Source organism: Xyrauchen texanus, chromosome 6 (genome assembly GCF_025860055.1).
Source record: "Xyrauchen texanus isolate HMW12.3.18 chromosome 6, RBS_HiC_50CHRs, whole genome shotgun sequence".
Lineage (NCBI taxonomy): Eukaryota > Metazoa > Chordata > Actinopteri > Cypriniformes > Catostomidae > Xyrauchen > Xyrauchen texanus.
The window spans coordinates 48,648,475-48,671,552 of record NC_068281.1 but is presented as its reverse complement, the minus strand read 5'-3'; the positions used below and the strand labels follow the sequence as shown (position 1 = coordinate 48,671,552).

The 23,078-nt window shown below is 37.4% G+C and overlaps 1 protein-coding gene across 4 annotated transcripts in view; it reads left to right on the top strand.

Moving 5' to 3' along the window:
- The window catches only part of LOC127644620 (zinc finger protein 521), a 201,369-nt gene extending 181,645 nt beyond the window's left edge, over positions 1 to 19,724 (top strand). For all 4 annotated transcript variants that reach the window (XM_052127884.1, XM_052127886.1, XM_052127883.1 and 1 more), the window contains 2 exons: positions 4,132 to 4,247; positions 18,720 to 19,724. In XM_052127884.1, the coding sequence (XP_051983844.1) occupies positions 4,132 to 4,247; positions 18,720 to 18,749 (146 nt within the window). In that variant the 3' untranslated portion in view covers positions 18,750 to 19,724. The remainder of the gene's footprint in view (positions 1 to 4,131; positions 4,248 to 18,719) is intronic.
- Positions 19,725 to 23,078: the final 3,354 nt, after the last annotated feature.

Below are 23,078 nucleotides of genomic sequence, written 5' to 3'. Positions count from 1 at the left end.
TGTAGTAATGTGTCGAGCACTGGCTCAAACAAACCAACTAGGGACAAAATCCATGCCTAATTTATGCAAATTACTAACTGTGCAAATTGCTAACTTCATGCAAACATTGCTTGGAGTCCAGCCCCTGCTTCACAGCGCCCATAGAGAAATGCAGCTTGGTCGTCAAAGCACCACAGAAAAGCAGATAATCAATCAACTCGTGAAGATGCTGAAACAATGATGAAGCACAGGTTCAGGTGAAATTTTGTCATGATGGCGTTACATTCCCAATTATATGCTTGCAATGATGCATGCATAGGGGGCAGGATGCAAAGCGCCATCTGCCAATAAAATTTCTCCCAATAAACCCACAATTTTCACAAGCTTTGCTTATGAGAAAGTATTAGACCTCCATGTAGCATTGCCACGTGTCCTGTAAAATATGGGATCGTCCCATCTTCAAATATGAATTGATGCGTCCCATATCAAATCAATAGCCTCACGCAAATTGGTTCCAGGTCGTTAAAGTTACATTGATTCAAGTTGGAAAGTTTTCATACGGTGAGTAAAGGGGTCATCTGAAAAGTCCACACATTGTGCTAAAACTGGATTTTTTAAATGTTATTGAAGAACAGAAGGTTCAATGTAAATGTTCTATAAGATGTACAAAATTACACAGATCCAACAATGGATGAATACAAAGGCTGAGTCATAAAGACAAGAAGTACAGGTGAAGGAAAAATAAATAAATAATTAAAATAATGTCAACAATTAAATAAACCTATAAAAATATACCCACGCCCCACACATTGACCCACTCCACACACGAATATTAATAATAATTAATAATGTAATAATTAGCTCTGTCGACTAATAGAATGTGTTTATGCACTTGAGGCCGATGGCAATTCCTTGTTTATTTTGCTTGTTTATTTTCCAGTGTGTCCCAGTAGTGTCTAAATAAAGTATGCAATTATTCCAGACACTGGACTGACCATTATTCCAAAAATAAATAAATAAATAAATAACGGTTCTGTGACCCACACAACAGAGTAAAATTCTGTCACATTTCCAGCTGGATGTGAATATAAGCCACTTTTTGATCACTCCATTCACATGGCAAGAATTGCTTCTCCCATGATGCAAATCCAAAGGACTGGAAATATTTGTATTTACCAGCATCTTTTTTCACTTTTTCACCGTGACACTCTCCTTTCAAATGTTGCCATAGGGTGTTAAATCTCAATTTAACTGTAATGGAGCAGACACAAAGAAAGACTATCACAATGAGCTCTTCAAAGTTGTTTCTCCTATACAACAATCAAGATTAAACAAAGAGACATAAGCCTGTGTGTCCTACTTCTCATATTTCTACAGAAATCAGTACTTCTATACTATTACTGTAGGCACGATTGTCTCATTTAAGTTAAGTGTATTTTTATTAATGGATTTCCTTTTTCATTTATCTCCATTAAGTAACATTGAGAGACAGCATTTTCCACTGGTATGTTTATAGCAGTGAGCCTTTCAAGCTTTACTAATCTGAACAGAGTAATAATATAAATGCAAGCAGCAAAGCACAGCAACAACAACAATGGCAATAATATTTGATTGCCTAAAATGATCACCAGAGATGGTCAAATCAAGGTGGTTTATAAGCCATAAGTGGAATTACTTAAAATGTAAATTAAAATGCTTATAACCTGTGACCAGTAGGTGGTGCTGTCACCAAATGTATTTGGTATTGTCATGGTATTGTTGCAAGGATCATGCAAAGTTGAGATACAGCCTCAGATCCTTGTTGACATCTTGCCATCAAATTCAATAATCTGTATAACAAAAACAGTTTGGTCTTTGTCTTTCCAGCATGGTCTGAAGTTGATCTGACCCAAATTTGGGAAAGTTCTAATGAAAACTGTGTTTAAAAAGGCTTAAGTGAAATTTGTTTAGTGAAATTCAAAATTGTGGACAGGAAGTATGGCCAACCATGACACTATGTCAAAATTAGTTAAACGTTATAAGGAATTTTAAACCTTGTTATATTTTTTTGGCCCCAAACGACTTATGTACCTTACAGGTATTATGCTGATGGCACATGCCAAGTTTTAATGTGCCAACGAGTTTGTAAAATGTAGTATTCTATGACAATATTCATAATGGCTGACATGGATTTTATTTGATTCTGTATGCCCCAAGGAATCTAAAGAGACCAGTCTACTGATTTTATGCCAAACTATTCAGAAGTTATAAGCAAAAAGTAGATTGAAAATAATATTTTTTGACCAGTAAGTGGAGCTTTGCCAAATGTCAGACTACTTTCACAGTGAAATCGGAAAAAGTAGATTGACTTTCCTTTAGCTAAAATCAGTCTGTCCTTACTGAAATTCAAAACATTGCTCCCAGAGGCCAAAGTGGTAAGTGTTGTTGAGTGTATCGGCATGTGAGAGCTGCATTTTCCGGGTGTTATTGTAATGGGAGCCAGCTGGTATGTGATAGCTGTGCGGTGTATGTAAACCTCACTCCCTTGGCCTCAAGAGGCACACTAGTGACTGACACTAGGGGCTGTAGCCTTTAGCCTCCTCGTTAGCACGCCCGCCTCCCAAGTCGGTTGACATCCCACTCGGAGCTTGCCTAGCATGACGGGTAACATAATATCCACGGTGGGTGCCAAAAGCAAATTGTGAAGCGAGTTGTTTTCAGTTGCACAGGCAGTAATACAGTTAAGAGGAATGCTTGTTTTTTAAACTGTACCCCCCAACCCTAAACCTAACCTTCAGTGGAGTAAAAATCCAATGTTAGAGGGAAAATGCAATCTCGGAACCATACTCATCACTGATCATGCAAACTAGGGGTGGGCATTTTGAGGGGCAATGACATGTACATAACTGTATATATTAATATGTCTGACATATGTCTTTGGCTGCTGCATTGCATCTTGTTGTTCCAGTGTATCGTCTATTCATTATTATAGGCTGTTATAAAATAATCATTAACAAAATGTACATAAGATATTTTGTCATTAGTGAAGATTCGCTGCCCAACTTGATGAAATAATGTGCACAGAGCGCATCTATCTGTTCTTCCTTCAGGTTACCGTAGTAATCTTGATAAGCGTGCACCAGTTTTTTTAGTGACTGTCTAAACCTTCTATTTTCAAATCATTGATGGCTTAACGGGAGATGCCATAACCATCACGTTTTTAATATGCATGTTAAGCTGAAGTTCAGTTTTGAAAGGTAAAAAACTGGAGTCAATGCAAACATGTCTGATAGATGTTGTTTGTTGGTGAGTCTGCATAATGTGGCCGATCCTAGGGAACTAGAAGAATCAGAAACAACATGCCGACCTCCCTTGTGATCATGTTGGAGGTGTACCCTCAGGTTATGTTGTGATGACATATACCAAGATATACCAAGTTTAATTTGAATATGCCAAAGCATTGCATAGATATAGCTTCATGACCTATTTGGTGTGCGGCTCTTTGTTTCTAGGCACCATGATTCCAAAGCTGTTAGCAACATAAGTGCAACTTTGAACTGTTGGTGGTGCTAGAGATGTAGACCCAAAATTTGCTCTGGTATAAGTCCAGATAGTCCTCAATCTCAGTGTGCCGAATTTCATAACTTTCCTCCAGTTCTGTGGGCTGTCATAGACAGTGAAAAGAAGACGACGACTAACAGACACAATGATGGATACCTTCTGTGTTTAGCCCCTAATTATGAACATAGAGTCAGAGTATTTACTCTGGGCTGTCAAAGGCATATCCTTCTGTGGCATGTTTTCACTGTAAAAATTCTATAATTTTTTTACCATACGCTATTGTAAAATACAAATGACTTGTATTTCATTGTATGTCATTTGTATACTGGAACAATACCGTCTCATTCCACTGTCCTCTTGCATTAGTCCATAATTGCGAGAAGAGACCCACAGAGAAAATGCATCTTTCACATTTTTATCACTCTAATGTACTTTATTTGACATGTACTGTAGCTTCATAGAACTATCAAAAACATTGCTTAAATAAATATTTTCTGTTATTTATTGATATGTAAATATTTGACATGGACAAAAAGAACATTGTTTTCTGATTTTTTTTTTTTTTTCAGTAGTTCTAATGCATCTAATGCATGTAGTTCTGTCCCATTGCAGTATTCGTGCAGGCGTGCAAACTGCAGCAGCACATCTTCACTGCACACGGTCAGGAGGACAAGATCTACGACTGCTCACAGTGTCCACAGAAGTTCTTCTTCCAGACTGAGCTTCAGGTGAGATGATCTGACCAAAGTTATGACTGTGGTGTAGCTGTATGCTGGAAAAAACAAGTTTTTGTAATGGACCTAAATATTGATAGTGTGTCTCATTTCTGTGCACTGGCCTTTCCATAGCTGGGAGCAAAAAAGCTCTTCTAAATGCGCTGTCACATTTACCTTCGCACAGCGAAATTCCGCAAGGCAAAATACAGTCCACTCAATGGGAATCCCCTAACGGATTTCACATGGAGTTCAAGTTTTGTGAACTTTGACAGTCGAATTAGACGTGTTGACTAATTGGAAGTTATTGGTTTGGCAGTGACCTCTGTGTACTGGCCGGTGCTTCTTTCACATCTACTCTGAATATTCACAATGGACAAGGATATCATTCAAGCAGCGAGTTTCTTTTTCACTTCACTGTCCCAGAGTATAAAGTGCAGCATTAAAAAGAGGCTGCTTGGCATTTATTTTTGGCTGATTTCACACAGGCTCAATGTCTGCCCACACCATCCTCACCTGCAGAATTTTGCCATGCTAAGGTAAATGTGACTGTGCCTTTACCAGTGGCGGGTTTACAATTTCTGAGGCCCTAAACAAATAAAAAAATAATAATCTTATACAATTACATACATTGATTTTAAATTAAAAAAAAAAAATATTCAAACAAACAAGGCATAGTAAGTCACCTCTTTGCAACCTGAACATGTTCAGAACATTAAAAATTTGTGTCAAATAAATTACAAACCCTAACACAAAGACATACTTGAAAATCTGACACAGACCCGGCAGACCTCTAATTTAAACCGATCTGAGACTGCTGACAACAGCGTATTCATGCGTGTACCAAGAACGTGTTCTTCAGAACACAAATTAAGATTTTCAGAAGAAAATTTCAGCTCTGTAGATCCATACAATACAAATGAATGAATGCCAAATTTTTATGCTCAAAAAGCACATAAAGGCAGCATAAAGTAATCCAAATGACTCCATGGTTAAATCCATGACTTCAGAAGTGATAAGATAGGTGTGGTTGAGAAACAGATCAATATTTAAGTCCATTTTTGCTAGAAATTCTTCTCCCTCTCCAGTAGATGTCAATATGCATGAAGAATGTGAATCACCAAAAACAAAAGTAGAAGAAAGTGAAAGTTAAAGTGTAGATTGACTGAGCAGGGAGGAGAATTTTAGTCAAAATGGACTTAAATATTGATATTTTTCTCACCCAACCTATCATATCTCTTCTGAAGACATGGAACCACTGGTGTCACATGGATTAGGCTACTTTTATGCTGATTTATGAGATTTTTGGAGCTTCAAAAGTTTTGCACCCATTCACTTTCATTGCATGGACCAAAAGAGATGAGATATTCTTCTAAAAATCATCATTTGTGTTCTGCTGAAGAAAATCATACACATTCGGGATGGCATAAGGGTGACTAAATGATGAGAGAATTTTCATTTTTGTTTGAATTATTCCTTTAAAGCCAAATATGGCCCCTGTACCAAACAAATGCTCTACCGCCTTTATTGTGCGGGACATGATGCACCAAGTGATCCTGCTTGTTTATTGTTTTAATTTTTTTTCCCGTTCCATACATTGTTTTGAAAATGTTTTATGTGGAACAATAACTTTCTCAGTTGACATTATAGAACATTTAGACCCTACACATAAACTTATTTTAATGTAATTGTGTCATTCATTATGATATTGAAAATATTTTTTTTATCTTTTCATTTCTGTACTCATGTCGCCCTTTTATTTTTTAAATCAGATTCATGTAGTGTTTACAGTATCATAGATAAGTGATGTATTTTAAAATTTGTCAATCACAAATACCTATAAAATACTTTTTTTTATTATTCTTTCTGGCAAACAGCCATAGAAGGGAATGTAAATTACAGGATGTGTGTTACATTTTTAAATTGTTGCATAGAGTTTTTATTATAAAGGGGCATAGTTTTACAACTGAGTCCTCAATACTCACTACTCATGAGTACTTTTAAATGAGCTACTCTTTTACTCTTACTTGATTCGTTTTTAGAACAGGTGCTTTTACTCTACTCAAACAAAATTTTTTAAGAAGTAACAGTACTTTTACTTGAGTATTATTGTTCAGTACTCTTTCCACCCCTGCTCAGATCAAGCCCTGGTGTGTTTAGAGGTGTTGCCACATATAGAGAAAAGGAAATCAGATAATTGGTGCTTTAATGTATCCCTTTTGCAAAATCCTGAATTCCAATAAATGTTAAAGGCTGAAATCAATATTTATATGGGGACCAACTGGTCCTCAGTATCCTCTGTGGGTGTGGCTTGGGAGGCACCTAAGGCAGTTCTTAGAGGCCGGATCATACAGTATGTCGCTTTCACAAAAAAATCCAAAGCACGAGAACTCTGGAGTTGGAAGGGAATATTAAAGGTGCAGAGGCAGAGCAAAAGCGTCGAATGTCGTTTGATGACCTTAGAGAATTGACCCTATTGAAATACAGATATAATACTATTTTGTCATGGAAGGTGGTCAGTCATACTTTGAGTTGGGGGACAAGGCAGGAAAACTTCCGTCTAGATATATAAAACAGAGAGTCTTTTTCTACCATTCCCTCAGTGAAATCTGCTGGTGGTGAAATATTTACCTCGGCCATTGATATTAATAATGCTTTTAAAGAATTCTATCATGATCTCTATAGTTCCACAAAATATCAATATTTATAGTTGGAACAATTAGAAGTTCCTAAATGTATGGCTGAGCGAAAAAATTCTCTTGATTCTGAGTTAACCTTGGAGGAGCTTGACGAGGTAATTAAGGCCTTGCCTACAGGAAAGGATCTAGGGTCAGATGGCTTTGCCGCAGAGTTTGGAATGCTTCTGACAACCATGACGCATCAGTCTGATTGTTAAAAAGGACAAAGATCCTAGCGAGTGTAAGAGTTACCGTTAGGGGTGGTCAATATCTCGATATCTAAAATATATCGAGATATTTTTTAAACACGATATGAATTTTGACATATCGTATATATCGATATATTGTTTATATTCAATTCTGATTTCGCCACTTTGCTCGTTTGCTTTCTCTGTGCTGTGCTCGCTCCCGCCTCCGCTCGCCCCCACCTCCTTGCTTTTGGTCCCCCTCCCTTCGCGTGTTGTCTCATTCAACATGGCGTCGCCCGCAACCAGCCCGGAGGCAGAACTCGTCTAAAAAAAAAAGGACAACTGGCTGCATTATATGGAGATACTTCGATTTTAAGGCGTCGGATGAACAGCAGACAGATGTCTACTGCCGTGAATGCCGAAAGTTGGTGCCAACCAAAGCTTCTAGCACCACAAACCTTTTCCACCATTTACAGACAAGGCACAAGCTCACATATGAGGAGGGCACCAGACTAAGGATCCCGGCCACTAAACCCACTAGCTCTGGTAACACTCCAAACACTACACAGATAACACTCCACAAATCTTTAACACCATCAAGGTGGTGTAACATCACAGAGTCCGTGGCATTTCATATAGCGGTGGACCTCTGTGTGCCTGCCACTAGCAGTCCTTCTGAAAGGATCTTCAGCTGCAGTGAAAATATAGTTACTTGTCAAAGGGCTGCACTTAAGCCTGACACAGTAGACAGATTGGTATTCCTTGCTCAAAATGTAAACGAGTTACACAAACTTGTTTTTTGGCTATTTGTTGATGGCTACAACAGAGTTAATGCAAAGATGAGCTTGAGATGTTTTATTTTTGAATGAAAAGGCAATATGTATTATTTGTTTTAATTTACAGTTAAATTATTATTATTTATGTAATCAGGGATTTTTTTTTCTTAAATGTCGCAGAAGCACTTTGTTCTTATATATGCACTGCCTACCTTGAGTTGAGTTGTTTCATTTTTGAATGAAAAGGCAATATGTATTTCTTTCTTTATTTTACAGTTAAATAATAAGAAGCACTTTGTTCTTACGTGAACTGCCTACCTCTTTGCACTTTAATAAAAAAAGACGGTGTTTGGTATATTTGTTTTTGGGGGTTTTTTTTCCTGTAAAGATATCGAGATATATATCGTATATCGAGATATAGCAAAATATATCGAGATATATTTTTTGCTCCATATCGCCCAGCCCTAGTCACCGTCCAATTTTCCTGATCCAGCTAGATGTAAAAATATTGTCAAAAATGTTGGCTAAATGATTAAGTAAAGTTATGACATCTCTTATAAATCTAGATCAGGTGGGGTTTATTTGGGGCCATATCTCTTCTGATAAATTTAGGCATTTCATAAATATCATGTGGTCAGTGGCAAATGATCAGACTCTGGTCGCTGCAATCACACTTGACACCGAAAAGGTGTTTTATGTGGTAGAATATGGTTCGGGAATACTTTTATTGGTTGGATTAAGTTACTTTATAGACACCCGGTAGAGGCAGTAAAAACAAATGGATTAATTTCAGATTAGTTTTCTCTGGATATGGGCACCCGGCAGGGCACATAAGCTTTTGCTTTACGCAGATATTTTATTATTCGTCTCCGACCCTACTAGATCTATTCCTTGCCTCCACAGAATTGTTATTCCTTTTCTAAGTTCTCAGGATACGGAGTTAATTGGTCTAGATCCAAAGCTTTGGCTCTGACTGCATACTGCCTGGTAATGGCTTTTAAGCCAGGCACCTTCCAGTGGTCCAAACAAGGCATTAAGTATTTGGGTATTTTATTCCCAGCAAATTTGTGTTCATTCTGACCCTTTAATAGTGATGTGAGCAGGTAAACATCCCATATTACATTTCAGAAAAATGCATAGGCCGATTGACAAAGGTGGGCTAGGCCTACCCAAGATTTTGTTTTTATTATTATGCATTTGGTCGCAGACATTTGGCTCATTGGTCGCTTCCACCTGAGTGTATCTTTCCCTGGTTTTGTATCGAACAGGAAGTACTTACCCCTATTTCTCCATTGCAAAGCCTTTTGTATCAAACTAATCGGAGAAGTTAAGTTACACCCCATTATCTCGCATTTGCACTTGGTATGGACAAAAGTGTCCAGAGTGTTTAATTCAGACTTTTATTTAAATGTTACCTCAAGCATATGGCAGAACCCAAAATTATGTATTAAGAAATCCCCTTTCTGCTGGTCAGATTGGATTGTGAGGGAGGTTAATACACTCTGTGACTTAAATGTTGAGAACTTTTGAAAATGTGGTTCAGCATTTTGGGATTTCCAGATCTCAGTTCTTTAGGTATTTACAGCTGCGCCACCTGCTATGTAATATTTTTTAGAGTAGCATACACCTCCCTAAAGCAGCAGATACTCTGGGAATGGTGATTACTGCTTTTGAAAAATGTCATGAGGCATCAGTGTATTACTCCCTGCTAATTCAGAGTCTAGGGGATGGAGCTTTAACTTCTATCAAGAGATTTTGGGAGCAAGATTTAAATTTGGGAATGTGGTTTAGGATTCTAAAAACAAGCCTTATGGAATTCAAGATTTTACATCTATTCTATTGGACCACCTCTATATTGAGTAGGCTTGGTCTTAAAGACACACTCACCTGCTGGTGATGCCAATCAGAAGATGGAGACACAAACCATGTTTTTTGGTGGTGTGCGAAGATCCAAACATTTTGGTTGAAGGTTCAGAGTTTTATGTGTGACATATTGGGCACTCAAATTTCATTTTGCCCCAGACTCCGTATTTTAGGCGATGGGGCGGTCATCAGAATAGGGGATAAAAACATAATGACAAAATTGGGTCCAAAACAGTGTTATGATCAGCAGACAGGTTGTTTTAAGGGGATAAAAGTCAGCTGGAGCGCCCTCATTTCAAGAGTGGTGCACGGAGATGGGGAGGGTGGCGGCTTTCGAGGAAGTGTTATGTAGAAGGTTGGGAAATTGGGATTAATTTGATGGGAAATGGGGCAGCTATTTGGCATTCTTGGAGGGCTCTCAGGGGGATAAGTGGAGAGAGAAGTATAATTTTAAATGTGTGTGATTATTATATACAGGTGCATCTTAAAAAAATTGAATATTATGGAAAACATTCATTCAAAAAGAGGAACTTTCATAAATTCTAGATTTATTACAAATCAAGTGAAGAATATCATGCCTTTTTTTGTTTTAATCTCGATGATTACGGCTTACAGCTGATGGAAATCAAAAATCCAGTACCTCAAAATACTAGAATAAAGTATTTATAATTAAGAAATGTCGACCTTCTGAAAAGTATGTTAATTTATGCACTCAATACTTGGTCGGGGCTCCTTTTGCACAAATTACTGCAAATAATTATTGCTCAGTGGTCCAAAGTCCTCTTATCAGATGAAAGTAAATTTTGTATTTCATTTGGAAATCAAGGTCCCAGAGTCTGGAGGAAGAGTTGAGAGGCACAGAATCCAAGTTGCGTGAAGTCCAAGTCTAGTGTGAAGTTTTCAGTCAGTGATGATTTGGGGTGCTATGTCATCTGCTAGTGTTGGTCCACTGTGTTTTCTCAAGTCAAAAGTCAATGCATCCATCTACCAGGAGATTTTAGACCTCTTCATGCTTCCATCTGCTGACAAGCTTTATGGAGATGCTGATTTCCTTTTCCAGCAGGACTTGGTACCTGCCCACAGTGCCAAAACTACTAGTAACTGGTTTGCTGACCATGGTATTACTGTGTTTGATTGGCCAGCCAACTCGCCTGACCTGAACCCCACAGAGAATCTTTGGGGTATTGTCAAGAGGAAAATGAGAGACACCAGACCCAAAAATTACAGACTTCTATAATATCTCAGCAATGCCACATGCTGATTGCCTCTATGCTATGCCACATTAATGCAGTAATTCATGCAAAAGGAGCCCCAACCATGTATTGAGTGCATAAATTAATATACTTTTCAGAAGGTTGACATTTCTGTATTATAAATTCATTATTCTAATATTTTGAGATACTGGATATTTGATTCCCATGAGCTGTAAGTCGTAATCATCAAGATTAAAACAAAAAATGGCTTGAATTCACCTATATATATATATATATATATATATATATATATATATATATATATATATATATATATATATATACACACATTTTTATTTTATTTTTTGTATACAGGGATGCTTGTTGTGGGTCAGGGTGGGGTTGGGGATTGGGAGGTGGAGGGGTGAATATGTTTTGCTTGTCTTTGATAATTGTATGAATCAACACAAACTGTTAATTAGAAAACAGTACACAATATCCACAAAATACAGAAAACCTATGCAGCAGTGTCCTGCACTGGTCCTGTTTTGAAAACCAGCACCCGCGGGTTTTCTGATTACTGTGTACTAAACAGAACACCCGACCCATTATCCGACAGCAGCACTAATTTAGTTCTGTACCTGACCCGAACCGTTTAACTTAAAGACCGCAATCCGAACCGCACTCGCATTAAAATAAATATACTACTGTACATCAGGTAGACAAAAATGTTTTGCTCATGTCACAAGCAATCAAACAAAAATTAGGCACTCTGTGTTGGAGCATTTAAGAAAAAAAGACTAAAATGCTCCAACGTGGCTTAATGTACTAAAATATTGACCAAGTTCAGTGTGCACCCTATTGATGATGCATTTTATATACAGGCAAGCAGATGAGCCCACAATCTGAACGCAATGTGCAAAGTTGCACATTAAGAAATTTCTTTCCATTCTCATTCTGTGTCAGTCTGCTTGTCTGTATATGGTTGTGGTGACAATTAACAGAATAAAGATGAGAAAGATGAAAATTATTTTACATCTAAAAGAAAATATTTCACCCGCAGTATGCCTGAGCCTATTGACCCACACCCGCATCGCAAATGACAATGTAAATAGTTTTCCACCCATTAAATCAAACATAATAGTAGTTCACCCATCGGGTACCCACCTATGTGCAAGACTCTGATATACAGTATGCAACATAGTGCACAGTATAGTGCGTTATTGCACTGTGAGAAGAACTGCATGCACATAGAATTGCATCAAAAGTTATTCCCCAACAAACATAAGCACTGTTGATAATTAAAGTGTACATGGTTGACTTGAGGAACTAGTATTCAAAGAAATGTAGCCTACTGAGTGGTGACTAAACAGTTGAGCCACTTTTGTGCGCTGTATTTCAAGTCTTATTCACTACCCACACACAATCTAGTTTAAGCAGAGGAATCACTGCTGAAATAGCGCTGTGTCTTTAGTATTTAAATGAAGTCATTGTCATTTTATTTCCATGTAAATATGCCTCCCTTCTATGTAAATTAGATAGCGCCCAGTGTAGGTGTAGCTGCTTTGAAACTGTAGCTTTCCAAACTAGCTACTCGTAACTTAAAGTGGCTATACCTCAGTCATGCTACTCTTTTAAAAAGTAGTTTGCTGCACTACAAGCTACTAACAATAAGTCGCTAACTACATCAAGCTATTTAAAGAACAATTTTTCTTTTATAAATATCATTTTAATCTGCAATCAGTTCTGAATGCAAACCTTAACAATATCGCCTGATAGTTGTATATTTAATTAGTGTGACATTCCCTTATGAATATTAGCCATGGTTTTACAGTATTACTGTAGTAACCATATAACAATTGTATCAAAACCATGGTTTCCAACTAAACATGGTTAATATTTACTACAGTATTACTACTGTAAAAACCTGGTTATTTTCGTAAGCATTAAACATAAAGAGTGGCAACATTAAATTGAACACATTTATACATTTTAAATTTATGAAAATACATATTATATAACAGAATTTAAATAAAGTGATAAACAGCTGCAATTAATTACATATGTCACTTCAAAATAGATGGCAAAGTCCCTTTAAGGCTATGAGGGCAGAGCCTTAAAGGGACTAACACACAAGTCCCTTTAAGCATTAACACACAAGCTTAAACGGGCTGAAGCCCAGGGGCCCACAGCTCCCGAGAGAACTGATTCACTTAAATGATTTGGTTTTCAGCACTGCATCAGAAAGAGGACGGTTTAAGTGATTGTGTTTGATTACTCCCTCAGCTCCATTGATGTGTTCATAATACAATGTGACAAATCAAGCATTTTGTTTGCAAATGTAACTTGTTACAGGAAAAGGAAATTGTTGAAATTCAGTGAATCGGGTGCAAATGCTCAGCGCTTTTACCAGGTGCAATGCATTCTTAGTGAATTACCCCCTGAGAATTTAAAGTAAGGTGAGTGTTTATGAGGTTTATGGTTTCATTGCTTTCTTTACTGCTTGGTTTAGATACCAAAGATGTTATGAACACCTACAATAGGTATTGGAGGGGCGGCAGATGCAGTTTTAAGGTTCACCTCTCACAACACTCTCCTAATTAATCTGTTGGAGGATTAGTTTAAGGATAGGTGGTAGGCAGAGAAGAGGCCTTAGACATAGGGTAAATCTGCTCATGGATGAATGGTATGTCTTGATTGGAATGGAGGAATATCTTGATAGGAAAGCAAGACTGAGAGGCAATTGAAAGGATCCGGTGTCCAGCTGCAGGGGGTGGCAGGGAGACATCCCTGACCCACTGCCCCACCACCAGGAGATGTTCTATGGTGCAAACATTCGTGATAAGTGGCTCCCGGCTGATGACCGGTAAGCTGGACAATTGAAAGCACTGGCGGAGGTGCGGCATTCAATAATGCCCAGCAGGTTTAGACATTAAATGTGAATTATGCAATTTTATAATGAAATCAAAACCATTAAATTGTTATTTTCTCAATGTACTATGTTATAACGTCTCCTTTATATCTAACAGCATTAGCTGAGAGAGAATGCCCTTTTATACATTATGTTAGCAAAGTGGATGTCATAACTGAAATATACCCAAAAGAATTGGAAACCTGTATCAATACCCAGCCCTAGAAGTCAAAGAATGCTATCCACAATGCCAAATGGGAGAGGACATATGGATAGCTGTAGATGTGGCATGCATGATGGAGTGCCCAAGGTAGGTAGTTTCAATTCATTGAAAGTACATCCCTATCTACTTTAAATAGTAAAGACGCAACTCTCTAATAATATCTTACAAACATGGTATGACACTTTTGCATCTTTAGCTCAAGTCCATAACAGCAAAAACATCTCTCTAGTCTTGATGACTATTGTGGCACTTTTAGTTTTCCAGTTGATACATGGGGTTTACATCACTAACATCAACGAAAAAACTTTGTTCTGGGTCATGGAGGGTTATGAAAGACTTACACAAATACAAACCCTCCAATGAAAATCTAAATGTATTTGTTTGTTTACTTCTTGTGGAACATTTGCCAGAAAGTGAAGGTTCTTTGGATTGTCAGTTCTTGACACTGCAGTTCTCTCAGCTCAGTCAGAAAGGTCAGGGGTCATGAGGATGGAAAGATGCAGAGATGTTTTATTTATATGGTTGAGCTCATTGCTAAAACTGTGACAGACAGTCTGCCCTGACCGTTCCCCCTTAAAACATGAGCTCAGTGAGGAGTCCTAGCATTCCCACTGACCTGACAACAGCATGATGGGTAAAACTCAACCTAATCAGCTCTCAGAGGAACACACACCTCACTCTACAACCAAAAACACAATCACACACCGCCATATCAGTTGCAAACTCTAAGGACCAGCAAAGCCTTCTCTGCTGGTTTAACAAATCTCAAAATAATACATTTATTATGGAGGGGGGTGACAAATTATTCCTTTATTCTGGCTTCTTTTTGTCCACAAACCATCCAACACACTGATGACAGTGATGTGACATGAAAACTGATGCATGTGATTCACTTGGGTGAATGTTTTATCAGTATTCACTGAGGACTAAACAAATAACCCAGTTAGAAAGCCTATAGTCTTATATCACTCAGATTTTTGACATTATCTCTGAAGTTTACTTGCACTGAAGTAAGAATAAAAGCCATTTATGGCAGTAGAGATTATTCTTAAGATCGCTCTGATATTACCCACGAGTGACACATGGATGCAGGTATATTAGAAACAGTAAGTAAACAAAACCCATCGTCCTGTGAGTGTGTGCAAACACATTGTCTTGAGACTGTGACAAACGCTCGCTGCAGCCTGTGAGCACGCTCTTTCTCTGCTCTTCACCGCTGGGAGAAGCACAATCCAAACAAGCATTCGTTTGATCTCTGACACACTTCTGCTTCCTGTAAACTTCCTGTGAACTTTTTACAGGAGATTCTATTACCGCAAAATAAACACTACTTTGCTTCAGTTTTGTGAGCACACCCGTTGTTGTGAATTACTTATGGGATTATTAATAAGGACAAATCTACTGAAATCTTCTCTTGAACCCCTCACAACTAAAACATGAGTGTGTAGACATATGCATTGTGTACAGTAAAACCAATTACATTTCACTTTTAATAAGTAAATAAGTAATTAATAATAGATTTTTTTTTGTTTTAATCCCACAACTGTACATGTTGTACATGTTCGATCCTTTATGCGTTTCTCCGAGAGGAATGTCAAATGAATTAATTTCCTTATATCCCTATAGAATAAATAGTGTATATTTCATGTTTTTACACACCAATGCCAAAAATGTTATGTTGCTTTTTGGATGTAAACTCATACTGAATGCAACTGAAGAAATACAATTTTTTTTTATATAGAATACAATAAATTTAGTTGAAAACTGCTCATAAAGTAGTGATAATTCACTTCTATTTAATTCCATAAAACAGGGGTCATGTTCAGACCAAGGTAACAGATATAAATGCAATCCACTATTCCAGCATTATATGCAAATATAACAAAGTATGCTGGGGAGTAAAATTTTGCGCTCTGCTGACCTTACAGCTATCAACAGGATTTATTTTTATTTTGTTACAGAGATGAAAAACAAAGATAAGCTGTATACAAGAACAATACAAAGAGAAAAGCTCATTTAAACGTTTATTACCTAATTCTCATGGTTTCGATTATGCAAAATAATGAAATAAATAAGCAGGTTCCAGAGTATTAAAATAACAAAAACAAAAAAAAACATGCCACTTAGTATGTATCAATATCATACTTACTTACCGAGCAGAACTCTGTTGTGGTGGGTCTGATCTCTGATAACTACGAGAGGGCCTATCTGCAGGAGATCAAAGGCATGGAGGACTGGTGCCAGGAGAACAACCTCCTTTTGAATATCAGCAAGACAAAGGAGCTGATAGTGGACTTCAGCACAAAGCAGGATAGGAACTACCACCCCATTATGATCAACGGGGCCACAGTGGAGAGAGTGGAACGTTTCCGTTATCTTGGCATACACATCTCACACGATCTATCATGGACCTGCCACATTAGCACCATGGTGAAGAAGGCCCGTCAGTGTCTTTACCACCTCAGGCACTTAAACGACTTTAAACTGCCCTCTATTGGCACTTTTCCACTGCACGTTATGGTTCGACTCGCCTCAACTTGTCTGAGCTTGCATTTCCACTACAATTTAGTGCCACCTCAACATGGGTGGGATTATAGGTTGATCGTCATAGTTGCGCCGCCTCTACTGCCATGATATCATCTTAAACATGACACAAACTGACCAAAACAGTAACACACCTGCTAGCTGTTAGCTACTAGCTCATTGTGCTGCATAAACCAGTTGTTGCATGGTGATTTTACACAAGTGTAACAGTTAAATTGGTATGGTTGTTTTAGAAGCAAGCATCCAGTAGCTGGTCAACTAAATAAAGTGAAGCTTTCAAGCAGAGTATAGAGTTAACATAAAAAAAACGTACCATCCTCCATCGTGGATCAACGGCAGTCCATGGCACTCTCCCTCCCATTGCTCGCCGGTTTAGATAGCGTCCATTTGGTCGAACCACTTCCACCTTTCCTTGATGGTTCTGTAGGCACTTTTAAGGTTTTTTGTACTTTTCCCTACACTGTTGGTAGGTCCGGTGGTAGCCGTGTGCGGCCAACAGCTGATACACTTCCTGAGAGACTTTTTTGTTTCGCTCATCGCTAACGAGTGGACCGTATGCACCACGGGGTGGTTTTGCGCACAGCCATTTCTTTTTTCTCAATTCGAAAGTCGCTTGAACAAATGATACTGCTATCGCTGTTACTAACTTTAAAACTAGTGGGTTGATGTCGCGTGTTGGACATCCTGTGATGCTCGTAGTGACAATTCTACCTGAACAATCAGTGATCTGCAGGATTTTGACGTCACGTTTAGTATCGGCTCGGCTCACTTGGAACCTTGGAAGGTGGTACTAAAAAAGTATCAAGTACCAAAAAAGCGAGCAGAGTCGAGTTGAGTCGAGTTGTACCATGCAGTGGAAAAGCCCCTTATTGTGCTAAAATTACACCTGCACGATTGAGAGCATCCTGACAGGAAACATCACAGCCTGGTGATGCAGAAACTGAACAAAACAAGATAGCTGAGCCCATCAAACTCCCTGACCTGCAGTCCATCTACAGCAAACGATGCTGGACCAAAGCCAGGAAGTTCATGAAAGGCCATCCTAATAATGGACTCTTCTCTTTGTTGCGGTCAGGGAAATGCTTCCACTCCCTGATGGCCAAAACCGAGAGAATGAGAAGGAGCTTCATCCCCCAGGCCATCCGTGTCCTGAACCAAGGACAACACCAGGACTATGATCACTATGCAACACCACATACTTGAAGCAATATTACATTCTGCATTATCATATTATTATATTATCATTATTATACATCTACAACATCACCTCTATAACATCAGCCTGTTGCAGGTCAACATTACTGCACAATTGCACTTTACCTTGCGCAATGCACATATTGCCAGTCAAACTGTTGCTGCTACCACCTCTACATCTGTCATTATGCACTATTTGTTATTCATATGCATACTTTGTACATACAGTATATTTCTTCTTTCTCCTATTTTATTGTGTTTTTTTAACTTCCATTTCTACTCTATATCTATATATATAAATATAATTTTATCATAAACTGTGGGGAGAAAAGTCATACCAAGAATTTCCCTACATGTCGTACTGTTTATAGTTATCTATGTGACCAATAAAACTTGAAACTGAAACTCAAAGAATTTGAGGCAATCACTTACATCAGTTTTTTAAGTCAATAAACTGCCAAGTTTAAGTAAATGGAACTTTCCTATTTTAATTTTGTACTACACATGCATGCTTATTGCTTTTCACTAACTCATACAACTTGATGGCACTTCACTTGGTATATAACTAGTACATAATCTTGTACTATCAGATTTTTCAGACTTTCCTTTTCAGATATTAATTTCAAATATTTAGTTTGGGCAATTTTAGTTAGTTCATTATTACACACGTGGATTTATAAAACACAAATTAATTTGCTCCAGTGTTGCGTTTATTATAAGTTTCAATCTAAATAAAGAAATAAATCATTTCTATTTCTATTATTGGCTCCTTCTGTATTTATTTTGAGATATTTCAACCAAATTGTATTAAACGAGAGCTGCTAAAGCAAGCTGGTGTGTTTGTCAGTTGATACAGTGCATGAGTATGATTTGAGGTGAAAGTGCTCATTAACTTACAGTTTGTTTTTCTCTTTCAGAATCACAGTGTGAGTGTGCACAGCAGCTAACAACACACCCAAACCATCTCAGCCCAGTCAACAATACAAGTTTTTTGCATTGCACTGTACCGTCAGTCCAAAAAATTTAATAAATACAATAAATAAAAATGCTGTTTGTTCTAGATAAAGTTATTCAAAGTTTGAGGATATTTATGACATTTAATGTTTAATATAAATCAAACGTTTTGTATGTCATTCATGTTTTGCTATTCCTCTTGTAAACAGTCTTGCATTTTATTGTGGATGAAAAAATGTGTATGAACATTATAAATGGAACAAATGGCCAACCAGATAGAGCTGAAATGAGAAGAACCTGGACGGCAGCAGGAAACGTCTGAAACTTCATCACCGACCTGTCATGCGCGTCATAGATCACCTTAGTAACACACCAACCACTGAGTGACATGAAGTATGAAAGAGATGATCAATATATGCAAAATCAGAACAAGAAAAAATAAACTCATGTTTTGCTCATTAATAGCAAGACGAGTTGTGATCACTCCCAACTTCAAATTGTTTTTGCTGTCCATCCACATTTACTTGTATATTTATGTTATTAATGTTTACTGCCTGCTCAAGTCTGTATATGGCTTACTTTGTCAGAATCAAATGAAAGAAATTGATATGTTTGGCTACACAATTCCTATCAGGAGTCAACATGAGTCACTGACGTGTCGTGCTCCACAAACGCTTTGTGTAATACCGTATGTACAGTGTAGACCAGTTTTGCGTTCAGTTGAATTCAGATGCACTTTTGTAAGAGTCCAAACTTTAATGGATGTCCTTGTTTTAAGATGACTACATATACTTGATAAGTGCAACGTGTTCAGTAGGCTTACTGGACTTTGAAAATTTGACTTTTTCTTTTTACTGTATGTGTAATGACGTGTAAAAAAAAAAAAAAGTTCTATACAAATTTTGAGGTCTGAATTTGTTGGACCTTTTTTGTTCTTATGTGATGAAAACATTAAAACTGTATGAGAATATGGATCTGCTGTACTTTACGTCATTATTGCCATGTGATCGGTGTTTGATTTAAAGGGTTAGTTCACCCAAAAATTTAAATTCTCCCATCATTTACTCACCCTCATGTCATCCCAGATCCCATCTCTTTCTTCAGCTGAACACAAATGAAGATTAGCTCTGTAGGTCCATACAATGCAAGTGAATGGTGATCAGACATTTGTAGCTCCAAAAATCACATTAATTTAATTGGTTAAATTAATTAATTAATTTAATTAATTAATTGGTTTAATCTATGTCTTTAGAAGTGATATAATAGGAGTGGGTGAGGAACATACCAATTTTATTTTTTATCTAAATTTCCACTTTAACATCTCAATTCTCAACTCAAATGCCTGTTTAGTTTCACTTTCACATCTAACTATGACTCGTTCACCAAAAGAGTTTGTGTGTGTTCCCATCTTTAATTACATCATTTTTAAAACTCCACTTTGTAGGCACAGAGCAACTATTTTATCATTCTGTGTGCAAGATTCAGAATGATATAAAGGAAAAGTATTTACATAAATTAAAATATGTTGGTGATAAACTGTCTTGTATTGATCCCGCGTTACATTCTATCAATGCAAAATTCATGAAAATGAACTGCAACAATGGCATGACATTCAATACATTTACAGTTACAGGTTAACACCCAAATAGGGTACACTAAAAATTTATTGTTGGTTTAACTGAAAAATTAAGAAACCAGTTTGCCTTAAAATTTGGAAAAACTCAGATTTGGAGTGAACACAAAGACAGACAATTTTTCTGACCTGACATTGGAATCAAATAAGTTTTACAGAGACAACTATGGCTGTCACGATAATTAAATTTAGCTGACGATTAATTGTCAAACAAACAATTGCGATTATGAAGATTAATTGTCTGTTTTCGGGCTGTGACGATTAATTGTCTCGTTATGGGCTTTCATGATTAATTGTCATCATTTTTTAAGGTATGCTTTTTTCTCCTGCATGTTTGATTCATACACCTTGAGAAGTCATTTTTACATATTTAACTTCAAACATAGAAATCCAAAAATAAATAGGAATAAATTATGATTTCCTTTTAAGAGCCCATATTATGTACATTTTCAGGTTTATAATTTTATTTTGGGGAGTTACTTGAATAGGTTTACATGCTTTAAATGTTCAAAAACCACATTATTGCTGCAGCACCTCATTTCACCTGCTGTATGAAACGCTGTTTTAGCTCATGTCTCTTTAAAGCCCCTCTTTACCGAAAAGCCCAGTCTGTTGTGATTGGTCAGCCGCTTAAAGCTGCATTCACACTGTCAGCTACTTTGTCGCTGCATGTCGCCAGTGGCTGGCGGTTAGGTCGCTAGTAGTGTGTATGGAGAGTCTAAACAGCACTGTTTCTTTACAATTAATATTATTATTAAAATATTAGGATCACGTGAGCTCTATCATCTTCTCTCGTATTGGCTGTCGCTCCCGAATGTCACTCTTCATTTACATAAATTTAAACATTTCTCAACTTTGTCACGTCGCTGGACACATCCTGAGATGAGGTCGTTTTGTCACTGCGTGTCGCTGGCAGTGGATGTGTCGGAAAAGTAACGGCCCTTACCATAACCGAGGTTCAGAGGCTTCCTGAGTTTTGCAGAGGCGGGCATTATACAAATGTGTTTCTTGTTAATGAGTTAAAAGTTATGTTTTAAACATCATATATTTCTACTTAAAATATGTCTCTCTTTTTGGTGAACTTTAGTTTTGGTCAACTTTACATGTACACTTTGTTTTTACTCATATATTTAATAACTAATATATTCTATATATACATACCACAGTTAGTTCCGGTCCTCGAATCTGATTGGATGAGCGATGTTCCATGAGCACTGATAGTGTGACACCATCAGCACTCTGACGCTTCTGATACACTCTTCACGTGTGTATCACTCCACGTTCATGCTGTTCTAAACTAAAGTGTATCTGTAAGGAGTTACTGGCTTTATTTATAATTACATATGTTAGCCAGCAGGTGGTAGCAAAAGAATTTTTGTGTGTAATATGAGCCTGTTGGTGACATAAAGTGAATCCGTTAGTCATTGTGTCATAGAACTGCGCTCCGTGATCGCTCGTATTACTAATACATTACCAAAACTAGGAAATAGCTTTAAATGGCTTTAAACGGACAACTTCAGGATTAAGGCTCATGCTGAGAGACACACCAGACTGATTTATTACAGAACTCAAGTGCTTATCTTTTATCAGAGTTTCCACATTGGATACATACTGTTTAAAATGGCGGAGGTCATCGCTGTTTCTATAGTGAATGACTCTTGTGGAACAGCTACCACGAAATAGGACATCTATTTTCCACTGTTAAAGCTGACAGCATCTCTGATTGGGTGTGGCAACAGGTGATTGCATACACGCTCTCTCTCTCTCTCTCTCTCACACACACACACACACACACACACACACACACGTCCAGACGTCTATCCTTGTTTATCCAATATCTTGTTAGAAACAGCACAAGCCGTGATACTATTTCTGAAGTGAACTTTTTGAAAACAATTATTTGTTTTGAACCAGCAACGGCTGATTCTGATCGGTCGAATCACAGCAGTGCTGATGTAGGGCCATATCGCACTCTTGCTCATGTGATATAAATAAAACACATTATTTGAATGCTCTGATAAACCCTTATTTGCAAGTTATTTGCACATGCCCTTATTTGTCATGAAGCAAAACATTTGAGATTTAATTTCATCATTTTTATCACCCCACAGAAATAGAGTAAGCATGGGTCTCCTTCTCTGTGTCACTGCGTGTCATTAAAACAGTGTGTATGAACCAGGAACATTTGCCAATACTGGAGCACTTTGCATTCACTATCAGAGATTATACTTGTTCGTTTTTATTTTCACGGGAGTTAGATGTTAGATCAAATAACTGCAATTTATTTAATAATTGTGAAAGGCCTAGAGACAACTAAATCCATTGACAAAACCATTTATATTGTGTAATGTGGATTTAACAGGATTTGTTCAAATAACTTATTATCATATTGTGGTGCTAATACTGTGGTTACCCATGATGCATTGCAGCACCCACAGTTTCATGTGTTTTATGTTCTGATTAATGAACTCTTATAAATGAATGCTGCTGTTGGTTTCTTTGAATAGTACCCATTATGGCATTCACTCACCATTTAAGAGTATATTTGGGTAGCTACATCTCCGACTAAATCAAAGTGTGTAATTCAATGAAGAATGATTCTAGAAAGAGTATGAGTTGTGTTCATCTATATTTAATCTGGATAAAATTATGTCTGTATTAGATATTAGTATGTCATTATTAGACTTCT